Source organism: Mobula birostris, chromosome 1, assembly GCF_030028105.1.
Source record: "Mobula birostris isolate sMobBir1 chromosome 1, sMobBir1.hap1, whole genome shotgun sequence".
Taxonomy (NCBI): Eukaryota; Metazoa; Chordata; class Chondrichthyes; order Myliobatiformes; family Myliobatidae; genus Mobula; species Mobula birostris.
In genome coordinates this window covers 185098265-185115556 of record NC_092370.1, presented here as the reverse complement: position 1 = coordinate 185115556, position 17292 = coordinate 185098265, and the positions used below count along the sequence as shown (strand labels likewise).

The following is a 17292-nucleotide window of genomic DNA, read 5'->3' as shown; positions in this document are numbered from 1 at the left end:
ATTTGTAGAAAAAAATCGGCACGTACACGCATGTGCACACACCTGCCCACGCAAGGCTTTACGGTCATGGTAGTCTTGGGGTAAACACAAGTTTAAAGTGGGCGCCTTTTTTCGTAAAAGTGAAAATCCTCTTTGGGTTTCTTTTGGTTAGCGAAAACAGGTACTAATGTAGGTCTTTCATAAAAGTGAAGTGGCGAAAGCGAACTTTCGTAAAGCGGGGGACACCTGCATCGGTATGTAAATCTTCAAAATAGGTCAACAACATCTTAGCTGAAAATACTTAGTAATAGAACATTGAATGTGGTGCTACCACTGGTGAGGTAGCATCTGCCTGCTTCAAGCAGAAGGCCAATTGTACTCTGAAAATTAGAGTTCTCTTGTGTAAGTAAAATAACTATTGCAAGTTTCAACCAACTTTATCAGTGTTCCTTAAAGAAATTACAGATGGTCATTCAACAGCTCCTGTAATTTTTACTTGTAAGATGCACTTCTCTGTGAGATTATTGCTTTTCACTTCCAGGATGAATGTTGGAAGAACTAGGCAGAAAGCATTAATTTAGAACAGTTCTGCTTATTATGAACTAGATATGTCATCTTTGCATATTTAGATTCCATTTTTCTAAAAATATATCTGCACCAGTAGGATTGCTGTGGCATTTGGCACAGTCTGTAATTTAAGGCTGAAATAGTATGCATGCATTGCACAAACATTGACTCTGTCGTGCTCTGGTGGGGTTAGTTGGAATTGAAGAGCTAACAGTTCTGCATGTTGAACTTCAAACCCCATAGATGAAGCCCAGAAGTAGGAGGAGGAAGTGGCAGGTTACACAACTCCAGTTGGAGGCAAGTAAGGCTGTTTAGAATCTGGTCCTTGATATAAGCCTGACACTGCTTATGTCAATGGCAGTATCAGAGGGGCCAGTGTGGAGGGAGGTACAATAAAGTATGGGGCTTGACAGGGAATATAGAATCAAGGCAAGGGCTTAGCCCTGAATGGGAGGAGACCAAGGTCTCATAGCTGAGTAGCTAACTCTGTTATGCTCATGAACTAGAGTATAATGTTAGCTGTGATTCATCCTATTTGCTAACATAGTAGTTTTGGCTTAGAATTTCTCAGCTACATATCCTTCTTAATTAAATGATATGAAGTGAACGATCATATGTTTATGAATTTATTTTACTGCCATCCTCCCCCCCCCCCCCGAATTTGAGATCCGCTTGCTCTACTTTTTAAAAAAACAGTTCTTGTTTTTATTCCCATCTGACATTTTGTTTGCTTTGTAATTGTTTATTTCGTATAGTACATCTGGAAACCTGCTTTCTCTTTTATTATTCATATATTATCCCTCTTAGTTTAGCCTAGAGGATTTGTTCTATCTTAACCATTTATTCTGTTCTGTCACATTTCCCTTGTCTAATTGTGAAGAGGCAGATCTAATGTGTGCTTTGTGTTGTATTATATAAACCTTGCCTCTGCATCATTTAATTCCATTCGTTGACCCTGGGTGGCTGACTTCACTGTCACCCTCAGACTGATTTGCTGGTGCCATTGTTGACTGGCTGATTTGGCAAAGTGCTTAAGGATATTGTTACCAGATTTAGTACTTATCCATTAGCCAAATATTAGAGATTTGTGAACAATTGAAAACCAACAGCGGATGCAAATTTGTATGCAGCTGTAATTGATAATGTTGTACTCCAATGCATTTTCTATTTCATTGTAATTATTTTTCTGGGTACTACCTCTCATCACAAAGTAGAGACCTACATATGAGGAAAAGTACCCAATATTACCTTAAAGTATTAAGGGAAGCTATCACATGCATCCCTGAGACATGGCTAAAGGATGCATGTCTGTGGGAGCTGAATGTCCAAGGATACACGGTGTATCGGAAGGATGGGCAGTTAGGCAGAGGGGGTGGCGTGGCTTTATTGGTAAGAAATGATACTGAATCATTAGAAGGAGGTGACATAGGATCGGAAGGTACAGAATCTTTATGGGTTGAGCTAAGAAATCGCAGGGGTAAAAGGACCCTGATAGCAGTTATATACAGGCCTCCTAACAGCTGCAGTGATGTGGACTACAAATTACAACAGGAAATACAAAAGGTTTGTCAGAAGGCCAGTGTTAGGATAATTGTAGGGGATTTTAACATGCGAGTGGATTGGGAAAATCAGGTTGGTACTGGATCTCAAGAGAGAGAATTGGTAGAAAGTCTACGAGCAACACACATAAAAGTTGCTGGTGAACGTAGCAGGCCAGGCAGCATCTCTAGGAAGAAACGTCGACTGCACCTCTTCCTAGAGATGCTGCCTGGCCTGCTGCGTTCACCAGCAACTTTTATGTGTGTTGCTTGAATTTCCAGCATCTGCAGAATTCCTGTTGTTTGCGTTTTTAGAAAGTCTACGAGATGGCTTTTTAGAACAGCTTGTTGTTGAGCCCACAAGGAGATCGGCTGTACTGGATTGGGTATTGTGTAATGAACCAGAGATGATTAGAGAGATTAAGGTGAAGGAACCCTGAGGAGGCAGTGATGATAACATGTTTGAGTTCACTGTGAAATTTGAGAAAGAGAAGCCGAAATCTGATGTGTCCGTATTTCAGTGGAGTAAAGGAAATTACAGTGGCATGAGAGAGGAACTGGCCAAAGTTGACTGGAAAGGGACACTGGTGGGAAAGACAGCAGAGCAGCAGTGGCTGGAGTTTATGTGAGAAGCGAGGAAGGTGCAAGACAGATATATTCCAAAAAAGAAGAAATTTTCAGATGGAAAGAGGATGCAACTGTGGCTGGCAAGAGAAGTCAAAGCCAAAGTTAAAGCAAAGGAGAGCGCATACAAGGAAGCAAAAAATAGTGGGAAGACGGAGGATTGGGAAGTTTTTAAAAGCTTACAAAAAGAAACTAAGAAGGTCATTAAGTGGGAAAAGATGAACTATGTAAGGAAGCTAGCAAATAAAATCAAAGAGGATACTAAAAGCTTTTTCAAGTATATAAAGAGTAAAAGACAGGTGAGAGTAGATATAGGACCAATAGAAAATGATGCTGGAGAAATTGTAATGGGAGATAAGGAGATGGCGGAGGAACTGAATGAGTATTTTGCATCACTCTTCACTGAGGAAGACATCAGCAGTATACCAGACACTCAAAGGTGGCAGGGAAGAGAAGTGTGCGCAGTCACAATTATGACAGAGGAAGTACTCAGGAAGCTGAGTAGTCTTAAGGGTAGATAAATCTCCCGGACCAGATAGAATGCACCCTTGTGTTCTGAAGGAAGTGGCCCTGGAGATTGCGGAAGCATTAGCAATGATCTTTCAAAAGTCAATAGATTCTGGCATGGTTCCGGAGGACTGGAAGATTGCAAATGTCACTCCGCTATTTAGGAAGGGGGCAAGGAAGCAAAAAGGAAATTATAGACCTGTTTGCTTGACATCGGTGGTTGAGAAGTTGTTGGAGTCGATTGTCAGGATGAGGTTATGGAGTACCTGGAGGCATATGACAAGATAGGCAGAACTCAGCATGGTTTCCTTAAAGGAAAATCCTGCCTGACAAACCTATTACAATTTTTTGAGGAAATTACAAGTAGGTTAGACAAGGGCGATGCAGTGGATGTTGTGTATTTGGATTTTCAGAAGGCCTTTGACAAGGTGCCGCACATGAGGCTGCTAAACAAGATAAGAGCTCATGGAATTACGGGAAAGTTACATAACGTGGATCGAGCGTTGTCTGATTGGCAGGAAGCAGAGAGTGGGAATAAAGGGATCCCCTATTCTGGTTGGCTGCCCGTTACCAGTGGTGTTCCACAGGGGTCTGTGTTGGGGCCACATCTTTTTACTTTGTACATCAACGATTTGGATTATGGAATAGATGGCTTTGTGGCTAAGTTTGCTGATGATACAAAGATAGGTGGAGGGGCTGGTAGTGCTGAGGAAACAGAGAGTCTGCAGACTTGGATAGATTGGAAGAATGGGTAAAGAAGTGGCAAATGAAATACAGTGTTGGAAAGTGTATGGTTATGCACTTTGGTAGAAGAAATAAACGGGCAGACTATTATTTAAATGGGGAAAGAATTCAAAGTTCTGAGATGCAATGGGACTTGGGAGTCCTCGTGCAGGATACCCTTAAGGTTAACTTCCGAGTTGAGTTGATGGTGAAGGTGGCCAATGAAATGTTGGCATTCATTTCTAGAGGAATAGAGTATAGGAGCAGGGATGTGATGTTGAGCTCTATGAGGCACTGGTAAGAGCTCACTTGGAGTACTGTGTGCAGTTTTGGGCTCCTTATTTAAGAAAGGATGTGCTGATGTTGGAGAGGGTTCAGAGAAGATTCACTAGAATGAGAGGGTTAACATATGAGGAACGTTTGACTGCTACTGGACTGTACTTGTACTCCCAGGGAGGACCTCACAGGAACATTTTGAAAGGCATGGGTAGAGTGGATGTGGCAAATTTGTTTCACATGGTGGGGGAGTTTATTACGAGAGGGCATGACTTAAGATTGAAGGGCGCCCATTCAGAACAGAGATGCGAAGAAATTTTTTTCAGCCAGAGGGTGGTGAACCTGTGGAATTTGTTGCCACGGGCAGCAGTGGAGGTCAGGTCATTGGGTGTATTTAAGGCAGAGATTGATAGGTATCTGAGTAGCCAGGGCATCAAAGGTTATGGTGAGAAGGCAGGGGAGTGGGACTAGCAGACACCAACAGAATCAACAAACTCATTTGTAAGGCCAGTGATGTTGTGAGGATGGAACTGGACTCTCGCACGGTGGTGTCTGAAAAGAGGATGCTGTCTAAGTTGCATGCCATCTTGGTCAATGTCTCCCATCCACTACATAATGTACTGGTTGGGCACAGGAGTACATTCAGCCAGAGACTCATTCCACCGAGATGCAACACAGGGCGTCATAGGAAGTCATTCCCTGCCTGTGGCCATCAAACTTTACAACTCTTCCCTTGGAGGGTCAGACATCCTGAGCCAATAGGCTGGTCCCGGACTTATTTCATAATTTACTGGCATAATTTACACATTACTATTTTAACTATTTATGGTTCTATTACTATTTATTATTTATGGTGATGAAAACCAATTTCCCCCTGGGATCAATAAAGTATGACTATGACTATGATTTTGCTCGTGCTTGCCTCTGTTGCCATTATCACTTACATTTTTAAATCCAGCAGTTAAAGTTTTTTTCTCCCTGCTCTGATTTCCCAAGCTTGGTTCCTCACTATGTACTTCACAATTAGTCTTTTCTGGTTTTGATGGAAGATCCCAAGCTGAAAAAAAACACATTTTTCTTTCACTACTGGTGTTGCCTAACATTTTTAAAAACTTGAATACCTTTGTAGTTCAGCACCATTAGTTCATGTTTTACTATTTTACTAAAAAATGTGGCAGCCTTATCTGACTGTTGTGATAATTTTGGGTTTTAAGTTTTCACAGGAAAAAAATAAATGCTTATAAAAATCCAATGTTACAAAAAACTAATTTCAGTCATTTGAAAATATAGTCTTGGCCAGCAGTCAGTATTCAGAGTTGTTTTTCAGTTATATGATTTTTATTCAGTTATCAAGCCATCAGAAATGCTATTAGTTATGTTGTTTGTTATTGTTTGCAAGGATGATATAGCTCAGCTTTTCTTTCTTTAATGCACGTCATTTGTGATTTTGTATTTGGACCTTGAAGAAAGAGACATTGTAAAAATGTTTTTTTTTGTGGCTTATGGATTATCTGAGTGCACTTATATTCTTTAAGCAAAACTCAATTTGTTCAACATCCCTTTAATCTGATGTACTTGAAGTTTTAACATTTTTCTTCCATATATGTGTCATGTTAACTTTCTGTCAATGCCTAAAGCACAATTGTGTTCTAATTTCCACTGAGAGCTTTGGAATGCAGAGATTTTAATTTATTATTAAAATCAAGCCCACTTGACAGTATTTTGGATATAGTCTGCTTTTCGATTTTGCTTTCAGAACATTTGGTAGATGTTCTTCATGTGGCTTTGGTGATAACTTGTGAAGATTACTTCCTTCTTTCATATTAACATCTTTATTCTGGATACGTATTCAGTAACATTCTATGTCTTTTACCTTATGTTCATTTTTAGTTGCCGGCTAATAAGGATGCATTTAGGAAGACATGGAATCCCAAATACACACTACGGAGTCACTTTGATGGAGTACGTGCATTAGCTTTCCATCCTGTAGAGCCTGTGCTGGTTACAGCCTCTGAAGACCACACCCTTAAGCTCTGGAATCTACAGAAAACTGTCCCGGCCAAAAAGTATGTTTTTTATTTTGAAAATCATTCCATATTTATGTTAGATGGAGATGGTATATGCTAAGCATATGCATATTTTCTGGGTCCAAATAGACACAGCCAAGCATAATTTTGTGTTGGAGAAGCAGTCGTTTTAGTGGCATCTCTCTCTTGGTTTGGCCACTTAGTCGTCAGAACTACAGCCATTTGAAACAACTGCATATGTTAATACATAGAAACATAGAAAACCTACAGCACAATACAGGCCCTTCAGCTCACAGTGCTGTGCCAAACATGTCCTTACTTTAGAAATTACCTAGGGTTACCCATAGCCCTCTATTTTTCTAAGCTCCATGTACTTATCCAGAAGCCTCTTAAAAAGACTCTATGGTATCTGCCTCCACCACAGTCACCGGCAGCCCATTTCACGTACTCACCACTCCCTGTGTAAAAAAAACTTGCCCCTGACATCCCCTCAGTACCTACTTCCAAGCACCTTAAAACTGTGCCCTCTTGTTATAGCCATTTCAGCCCTGGGAAAAACTACCCCACAATCAATGTCTCTCATCATTCTATACATGTCTATCAGGTCACCTCTCATTCATTCTCTGTTGCTCCAAGGAGAAAAGGCCAAGTTCACTCAGCGTATTCTCGGAAGGCATGCTCCCCAATCCAGGCAGCAAACTACTAAACAGGATTCTCTACCTTAGTCAGGACACTTTAGTGAAATTTGTTCCCAGATACCCCTAAACCTTTCATCAAATCATGAAGGGTTCAGCTTTTGCTAATGCTTTTTAAAACAATTCCTACTTCCATCTATAACAGAAAATATTGGATAATCTCAGCTGATCAGGAAGCATTTGGGGAGAGAACAAAACATCTTTTGGGGCTAATGACTTGTTTAAACATTATTGACCTGAAATGTTAGCTTTGAATCCCTCCATAAATTCTGACTGATCTATTTATTTCTAGTAATTTGTTTTTATTTTAGATTTCCGTTAATAGAGTGAAGTGTGTGGGCAAGAGATGATTCAAATGATTTGCTTCACATACTAGGAATGCTGTAGGGTTTGCCATTGAAGCTTACATATAATGTGAAGCAACAGAAAGGAAGGTAGCAAGCACTTATAATGGCTTCAACAGTGTGTCATATTAGTATTCTGAAGCAAAGCACTGTATTTAATATAGAAGACAATCATTTATTAAAGTTCCCTGATGGAGTGAACTTTGAACCAATGCAGGCCATGCCTGTGAATTAGGGTCATTTTGTCCCTCTAGCTTCTCTGCATCTCTTCTGATGATTTTAACAACAATATTTCACTTGTTACATGTTGATCCAGTAGATCACTGAGGAACTGATTGCATATGTAGCAATTTACTACCTTTTCTCATGGAAGGTGTTGCCAACAAATGAGAGCCACCATTTACAAGCTGGCATGTGATTCTGAGTTAGAACCCTGGGAAAGTTGTTGGGCATCACAATTATAATAAAGAGCCGTAACTGAGCAGTCCAATGTCATCTTGAAATAACAGATCCCTTGTCTGGGCAGTTTGGAAGAAATCCTTCAGTGTTACTTCCCAAGTAACTGTCAAGATTCCAAATCAGTTGCTATGGAGATGTGCTGCAAGAAAATGAAAATATCAATGTACTGTATGTAAAGAAAGACCATGCCCCCCAGTGTAGCCAAATGCTAATATTACTAGATTTCAATTTATTGATGAGAAATTCTCCTGGATCATCTTATCCATACCCAGTATCTCTCCTTCTATCTAGCTCAAATCTGATCTTCACCAAATTAATCTGAAGCAATGTTTCACTTCATTAGAAGCATATGAAGACCAATAGTTAAAGCAAAACATTTCACTTTATACTTCAAATTCACTTCACTGGTTACATGATTGGTGTCCATTTATAAAATACATTCCGCAAAACTTTATTTCCTCTATAATCTCGATTTATCTTATATACTATCCAGTGAGGTCTTTATTTTTAAGTGTATACAATTTCTGCCTTAACTTTCTATGGAACATTTCAATTAGACAGTGGTGCCATCAGTAAGGAGCTATCAACCTACCTCTTACTAAATCTACAATACAGTATCCAAGTTTAGGCCTGAATCTCATTAAGTTATATAATGCATCCCCCCCCCCCCCCCCCCCCATTGTAACTCTATTCTGTCTTTGAAGTATGTGAAGCTTTAGGAGCTGAAATAGAAGGGATAGTATTTGCTTGTGACATGGCTGGCCAGGGACCTCTGAATTACTTCCAAAGCAAACTATAACAGTAAGATTTATATGGATGGGAATATTAAATGGAATACTGCAGTAACACTTGTCTGTCATTATCAACAGATGCAAGTTCCCAAATTTGTCTTCTTTCCATGATATCAGTTTAATGGTTCTTCCTGATGGAGGAAATGGCAGATGCATGATCTTCTCTCTCAGTTGCCAACTTCTCATTGTATGCAAGCTGATCTGTTGGAAAGGAGAAATTTTGACAGTATTTGAACAATGTGAAGTTTGAAGTCACACTTGTCAAGATAGAATGATGTTGATGGTGTATGTACAAACGCAGGTGGTTGAACTATTATAAGGACATTGCCAGAATAAAGAAATAGATAAAGAAATAGGCTCTCGAGCTCTTCATGCCTGCCCTGCTATTCAGTAAGATCGTGGCTAATCTTTTACCTCAGTACAATTTTGCTACAGACATCCCCTTTTCCTTGATTCATTTTATTTAAAAAATCAATCAGTTTGGTACATACTCAGTGAATGAAATTCAGTGGCCCTCCTGGGTAGAGAGATCCAAAGATTTGCTCACCTCTGGGTGAAGATATTTCTCCTCGTTACATCTGAATATTCAGTCTCCAATTTTTCAGACTGTGACCCCTAATTCTAATCACCCCTGCCATGTGAGGCATTGACTTAACATATTTTGTCAAGCCTCTTAAGAAATCTGTGCATTTCATTGAGGCCACCTCATTTTTTTTTTAAACTCTAGGGAATAAGGGCCCCACCTGTGTAATCTGTTGGTACTTAGAGTACTGGAAGTGCACTGGGTTGATGAGGGAGCATTGGTGTCCAGGTAAGAGTTGAGAATTCTGGACGAATGTATGGTGAAGGTGAAAACAAAAGACAATTACAGATATGTTAGGTGTCATAGCCTAACTATTCTGGACTTAATTAAATGAACTCTAGTTGTGCTGCTGTGTATTCAGGATTATATTGTTTGCATTAACATATTCTGCCGCTTGAGTTCAGTCTTGATGGGCAGTTCATTTTGATGTATTGCCATTGCTGCCAGAGAGAAAATCTCTTGCTCTCCATCACCATCTTCACCAGTACCTTCAGAGTAACATTAGTAAAATGAGATATTCTTGTAGGCTTGCAATTAACCTTCATTATAGTACCCTGTAGTTAAAAGACACCTTTTGAAGAGTGCAGGCTGCTTTTATATAGTAGCAACAAAGCATTATTTTGATGCTGCTTTTTTCCCACCTTTTAATTAGGCAGATTGTCGGTGAATGCATGCATAGAACTGAAGCCCCGTTGATGTTATTTGAATAATCAGGTTCAATAATTTTTATTCAACAGTTTACAGTCACGTATCTGTTGTAGGACCAATTTCCTGTACATGTGGTACAGGTTCACAATGTATATAAAGATAGGGTGGAATGTGAGAAGGTTTTCCCTTTCATTGGCATGGAAATTAGTGGAAGTGTTTTCCTCAAAAGCAAACATAGAAAGTGAAATTGTGAGAGTAGGCCGGTGTGAATGGCAAGCAAAGTAAATTAATGATTGCATTATTGATTGCAACTATGAAAAGGAGAGGCTGTATATGGTGTGACCTATTTGGGAGGATTGTAGTTATAAAGAATTTTGAAATCCATGTCAGGGTCTTTGAGGCAGCATTTGTCTCAGAGGTTCCAGATGGATAATTTGCATACGTTTGTGGTAACCAGCTCCAGATCAATGACTGATAGTCGAGGAACCCAAATTGTAACATGGCTGATGGTGGTGACTTCCCAGGTGAAATGAGTTTGATTTGGATTTACTCAGTAATGACCCAGCAATTGAGGGCTATAATTTGTCATAGCATTTACACCTTGGAGAATAGATTACATGTGACACCTCACAAACCTTTTCAACAACAACTTTAATTCAACCATGTGGCAGAATTAATTAAGACAATGTAGTTATTTTGAAGGAATATGTTATCACTTTTTTAAAATATATGATTAGATGTGAAGGGCAGACAGATACGGCCACCAGCAGTGTGCCAAACTAGAAGCTTCCATGTTACTTTCTGTGTTTCACAACATTAAATAAGTGCACATGGTCAGGTGTCATTGTATGTACAGTATATCCCTTTTAAAAATGTGGCCACAGAAGATACCAAGGTTGATTGTTAATATAGGTATATAGTAGTTTGGACATGACAGGAGGGTAGTGATTTCAAAGTGGATCAAGTGGTGCTAAAAAGGATATCAAAATCACTGGCAATGTGAAGTTTCTCTATGGTCAGAGCTGAAGGTAGGAAGAGATTTAAGAAAAATTGGCTGCTTTTAATGGAGAGAATCAGAAAGGAGAATTCTTGCAGGTATATGGGTTTATAAATGACCAGTGTTTTATACCAGTTGCTCTAATACTCCGTTATCTGAGCAAAGTGGAATGAAGCTGAGAATCACATTACATAGAATGTATTGTTCTAAGGATCATTTACTTATTCATTGCTACATGACTTGTTTAGTGTGTGATGTTCTGCTTCATCTGTCACTTTAGAAATTTTGCACTTAGCACTCATAGGCATTATTTTAAATTATCAATTGTTTTAACCTGTTTTGTACTTCAAACAGTTAAAACGTGTGAAAGTTCTGAAATCCAGTGTTTAGTTTGTGTTGCATACACTTTAATTGTAATTTTAAGGATTAGCTGAGATTTTGTTAAGTCTTTAATTGGCAGCTCTCCATTGTTCTGCAGATCTATATGGGTCAATTAATGGTTTGAAAAATAATTTCTGCCATCTTTAGCTGTAGTTGCGTAGCAGTGATATTAAGCTGTATTATTTCTTTTCTTTTAGGAGTACCTCATTAGATGTGGAGCCAATATATACATTTAGAGCCCATATGTAAGTAATGTCAGACACATCACTTGTATGCTTCATGATATTGATAAGTATATTTGACAATGTACAATAGAGTACGCTTACAGACGTTTTCATGAAAATGAATGTTTATTTTGGATAAAATGAAACCGTTGTAAGCAAAGTGCCAATGAAATGTTTTTGTGCTTGTTTGAAGTATGGTATGATTTAATTGTTCGATCAGTTGTTGCAGTGATGTTGATAATTCTATACAAATATTTTCTGTTGTGTCCAGTGGACCTGTGCTTTCTTTGGCTGTCAGTTCTAATGGTGAACAGTGTTTCAGTGGTGGTATTGATGCAACAATACGATGCTGGAATATGCCAAGTCCCAATGTTGATCCATATGATACATATGGTATGTACTGATTCAAAAATGTGTTTTCAAAATTGTATCTTTTATTTCACTTGAAGTTGAGTAAATTTGTTAACTTTTATAATTAATGACAGTACTTCTTACCTGTATAAATAATTTTAATGTTTTTACTTTTGACTATTACATAATTGCTTTAATAATGTATAAATGCATTAGGACATGTATTTTCATCAATGTGCAATTTAGTTATTAAGATTCTGTTGGATGCAATGGTTAAATTGAAGGTCAGACAACCTTAAGGCATCAGTCCAGAATGTGTGGCCTTCAATTGAGATTATCTTCTAATAAATTACTTTTTCTTTTTGCATGATTCTGAGACCTTACTTAAGTGCTACCCTTCTGAGCTCTGATATAGTGTCGTTGGTAATTGGGAAAATGTATTTTTATTTAAAATATTAGCATACAATAATTAAAAATAATATAATCAAAACTTAGAAGTTACATACACAAAATGCTGGAGGAACTCAGCAAGCCAGGCAGCGTCTATGGAGTGGAATAAACAGTCAACGTTTCTGGCCCTTCATCAGGACTCAAATTCAGCAGTTCCCAGTTTGCTGATTATGGCCGGATTATCTGTGCTTGTTCTGCAATTGAGAGTAAGTAACATGATTGTTGCCAGGCCAATGAGGGTGCTGTACACTTTCAGAGCTGATTCAGTTCACATTTACACTTATCACATCACAGTACATTATTACACTCTTAATTGACGAGTGGATGTCAGATCACTCAAATGAATCAAAATAACTTGCCATTCATTACTGCAATAAAGAGGTATGAACACAAAATAAGAGCAAAAGACCAAGGAGCAGATTTAGGTCATTTGGCCCATTGAGTCTGCTCTGACATTCGATTATGGCTGATTTATTAACCCTCTCAACTCCTTTCTCCTGCCTTCTCCCCACAACTTTTGACGCCCTGATTAATCAAAAACTAATCAACCTCTGCCTTAAATATACCCAATAACTTGGCCTGCACAGCTGTCTATGGCAAAGAATTCCACAGACTCACTACCCTCTGGATAAGAAATTTTTCCTCATCTCTGCTCTAAGTGCACATCCCTCAGTTCTGAGGTTGTGCCCTCTGGTCCTAGACTCCCTCACTACGGAAAATATCCTCTCCATGTCCACTTTGTTTTGGCCTTTCAGTATTCGATAGGTTCCAATGAGATTCTTCCTCATTCTAAACCCCAACGAGTACAACCCAGAGCCATTAAACACTGTTCATATGTTAACCCTTTCATGCTTGAAGTTATTCTCGTGAAACTCTTCTGAACTCTCTCTAATAGCAGCACATCCTTTCTTAGATAAGGGGCCCAAAACTGCTCTCAATACTCCCAAGTGTGGTCTGATCAATGCCTTATAAAGCTTCAGCACTACATCTTTGGTTTTGTATTCCATCCTCTCAAAATGAATGCTAAATTACATTTGCCTTCCTTATCACCAACTTAAGCTCCAAGTTAGCCTTTAGGGAATTCTGTACGAGGACAGGATCCTCTGCACCTCTGATTTTTGAATTTTCTCCCCATTTACAAGATGGTCCACACCTTTATTACTTCTTCCAAAGTGCATGACCATACGCTTCCTTCCATTATATTCTATCTACCACTTCTTTGCCCATTCCCTCAATCTGTCTGAGTACTTCTGCAGACTACTTGCTTCCTCAACACTACCTGCCTGTCCACCTGTCTTCGTATTGTCCACAAACCTGGCCACAAGGGCATCAATTCCTTCATCCAAATCATTGACATACAACGTGAAAAGAAGCAGTTGCAACACCAACATCTGCAGCACACCATAAGACACCGGCAGCCGACCAGTAAAGGCCCCCTTTATTCCCACTCTTTGCCTCCTGCCAGTTAGTCAATCTTCTATCCATTCTAGTGCTTTCCCCATAATACCACAGGCTTTTATTTTGTTAAAAAGCCTTGTGTAGCACGTTGTCAAAGACCTTCTGAAAATCCAAGTAAACAACATCCACTGACTCTCATTTGTCTATCCTGCCTGTTAATTCCTCAAAGAATTCCTTCAGATTTGTTGGGCAAGGTTCCCCCTTTAGAAAACCATGCTGACTTAGGCCTATTTTATCTCGTGCCTCTAGGTACCCGGAAACCTCATCCTTAATAACAGATACGAACATCTTTCCAGCCTCTGAAGTCGGACTAACTGGCCTTTAATTTCCTTTCTTCTGCCTCACTCCTTTCTTAAGAGTGGAGTGGCATTTGCATCTTTCCAGTTTTCCAGAACCATGCCAGAATCTAGTGATTCTTGAAAGATCATTACTAATGCTTCCACAATCTCTTCAGCTATCTCTTTCAGAACACTGGGGTGTAGTCTGTTTGGTCGAGGTGACTTATCTACTGTAAGAATTTTCAACTTTCCAAGCAACTTCTTTTAGTAACAGCAATGGCACTTATTATCTGCATCCTGACACTCAAATGTCTGGCATTCTGCTAGTGTCTCCCACAGTGAAGTCTGGTGCAAAATACTTAAGTTCTTCCGTCATTTCTTTGTCCCCATTACTATCTCTCCAGTGTCATTTTGTAGCAGTCCATATCCACTCTCATCTCCATTTTACTCCTGTATTTCTGACAAAACATTTGTATCCACTTTTATATTATTGGCTAGCTTAACTTCATATTTCATCTTTTATCTCTCTTTGACTTTTTTAATTGCCTTCTGTTGGTTTTTTAAAAAACTTCCCAATCCTGTTACACCCCACTATTTTTTGCTCTACTATATGCCCTCTCTTTTGCTTTAACGTTGTTTTTGACTTCCCTTGTCAGCTGTGGTTATCTCATTCTCCCTTTAAAATATTTCCTTGGGACATATCTATCCTGTGCCTTCTGAATTGCTCCCAGAAACTCCAGCTTTTGCTGTTCTGCCATCATCCTTTTAGTGTCCCCTTCCAATCAACTTGGTTAACTCCTTTCTCATGCCTCTGTAATTGCTTTTACTCCACTTATTTTGAACCATCTGATTTTATCTTCTCCCTCTCAGACTGCAGGGTGAACTTGATCATAAGGTTCCTAATCAATTCTAGGTCATTATGTCACACCCAATCCAGGTTGCTGTTCTCCTCGTGGGCTCAACCACAAGCTGCTCTAAAAACTCATCTCTAAGGCGTTCTACAAATACCCTTTCATGGGAGCCAAAATCAGCACCAAGCTGATTTCTTCCCAATCATCCCATGTATTGAAATCCCCCGTGATTATTACAACATTGTCCTTCTTAACTACCTTTTCTGTCTCCCATTGAAGTTTGTGGCCCACATCTTGGTTTCTCTTCAAAGGCCTGGATTTAATTCCCATCAAGGTTATTTAATCCTTACAGTTTCATAGATCTACCTACGACAATACTACATCTTCCAATCCTGTGTCACCTCTTTGTAAGGGTTTGATCTAATTTTTTTTTCACCAATGGAGCCACGCTACCCCTCTGCCTACCTGCCTCTCCTTTCAATACAATGTGTATCCTCTGTGACTTGGAGATGCCCACAAGTTCGTATCTGCCGATCTTTAACTGCGCTACAAGATCATCTACCCAGTTACATATATATTTTGTGCATTCAACTATAACAACCTTCTGTCCTGTATTCATCACCCTTTTTGATTTTGGCTCCCTGTTACACTTTAACTCATTCCACTAACTGCAATTTTGCCCTATTATCTGCCTGTCCTTCCTCACAGTCTCACTACACACTGTATAGTGAGACTTGTATAGCAACTGCCCATCCTCAGCCCTATCACGACGTTTCCCACCCCCTGCCAAATTAGCTTAAACCCTCCCAAACTGCTCTAGCAAACCTGCCTGCAGGGATGTTTGTCCCCCTTGGGTTCAGGTGTACCCACCTTTTTTATATAGATCATATCTTCCCCAGAAGAAATACCAATGATTCAAAAATCTGAAACCCGGTCCCCTGTGCTTATTCTTCAGCTGCAGATTCATTTGCCAAATCATCCTATTCTTACTCTAACTGGCACATGGCACAGGTGGCAATTTAGAGATTACTAGCCTGGAGATCCTTCTTTTCAGTTTCTGGCTAACATTCTCTATTCTCTCTTCAGGACCTCCTCCCTTTTCCTACTTATGTCATAGGTACCAATAGGTACCATGACTTCTGGCTGTTCACCCTTCCTCCTTTAGAATTCCATGGACTCATTTTGAGACATCACTGACCCTGGCATCTGGAAGACAACATGCCAACCGGGTATCTCTTTCACGTCTACAGAACCTGCTGCTTTCTGTTCTCTTAATTATGGAATCCCTTGTGATTACTGCATTCCTCTTCCTCTTTTCCCCTTCCCTTCTGACCCACAGAGCCAAACTCAATGTCAAAGACCTGGTCACTGCAGCCCACCCACCCCTTGCTCCTCCCAACAGTATCCAAAGTGGAATATTTATTTTTGATGGGAGTGGCCACAGGGTATTTTGCAGTGGCTGCCTATTCTTTTTCCCTCTCCTGACAGTCACCCAAGGACTTGCCTCCTGCACCTTAGGGTTGACTATTTCCCTGTAGCTCCTATCTGTCATCTCTTCGTTCTCCCATATGAGCCAAAGGTCATCCAGCTGAAGCTCCAGTTCCTTAACATGATCTGTAAAGAGCTGCAGCTCAATGCACTTCATGGAGATGAAATTATCAGGGAAACAGGAGGTCTCCCATATTTCCCACATCTCACTCAAGGATCATACCACTACTTTCAGATCCATTCTCAGTGCACTAGCTATGTATTAACAGGAAAAAAAAACTTACTAAGAAACTTTCTTAGAACCTCTTCCTGTGCCTGTTCTCACTTAAGTATGTTGAGTCAAAGCTGGTCCTCCAACAAGGGCTGCTCTGCTTATACTACTTTTTTTAATTGGCCCTGTGTTGATTGCCACCTGCCAGGAAAAAAAAAGCTGAAAAGCACCCGAGTTCTTTTTAAACCTCGTGCAGCATTACCAACGAATGACATCTCACGTTGATTGCTACCCACCAACTAAGTAGCGGAAAAGCACCCGAGCTCTTCTTAATCCTGTGCTGCATCACCAACAATCGACCTCTTGGGATGACTTTTGCCCCACGAAAAAGTGATATATTTTGGTTTACATTAGGAGAATTATTTTGGGTTAAATGCCTCAGTGGTTGTTGAATGATTTGAATTTTGTTTTGTCAAATGATCGTTTTATATTTTTTTCCTAACACTGCTAGAGGGCTGATAGGATATCTGTGCTGTTAATAAAGATCCAACAAAAGTGTGAAAGAGCTAGTTCCAAGCTAACTATTTTGTTTCACTTTGGTCTGCAGATCCAAGTGTCATATTAAGTACGCTTGCTGCCCACACTGATGCCGTATGGGGTCTTACATTTAGTAGTATAAAGAACCGGTTGCTATCCTGTTCAGCAGATGGCACTATTCGGTTATGGAATCCAGCTGAGAAGTCTCCTTGCCTCAGTACTTATAATGTAGAAAGGGGTAAGTGAACTTTTTTTTTCACTTACTAGGTTTGAAGTGTACTCTTTTTAACAGTTGCACAGCTGTA

General features: G+C 39.7%; 1 protein-coding gene across 3 annotated transcripts in view; it reads left to right on the top strand.

Moving 5' to 3' along the window:
- strn3 (striatin, calmodulin binding protein 3) overlaps positions 1 to 17292 on the top strand; it is a 192420-nt gene that overhangs the window by 163611 nt on the left and 11517 nt on the right. For all 3 annotated transcript variants that reach the window (XM_072267231.1, XM_072267225.1, XM_072267237.1), the window contains 4 exons: positions 6105 to 6280; positions 11337 to 11384; positions 11635 to 11756; positions 17058 to 17225. In XM_072267231.1, coding sequence (XP_072123332.1) covers positions 6105 to 6280; positions 11337 to 11384; positions 11635 to 11756; positions 17058 to 17225 — 514 coding nt within the window. The remainder of the gene's footprint in view (positions 1 to 6104; positions 6281 to 11336; positions 11385 to 11634; positions 11757 to 17057; positions 17226 to 17292) is intronic.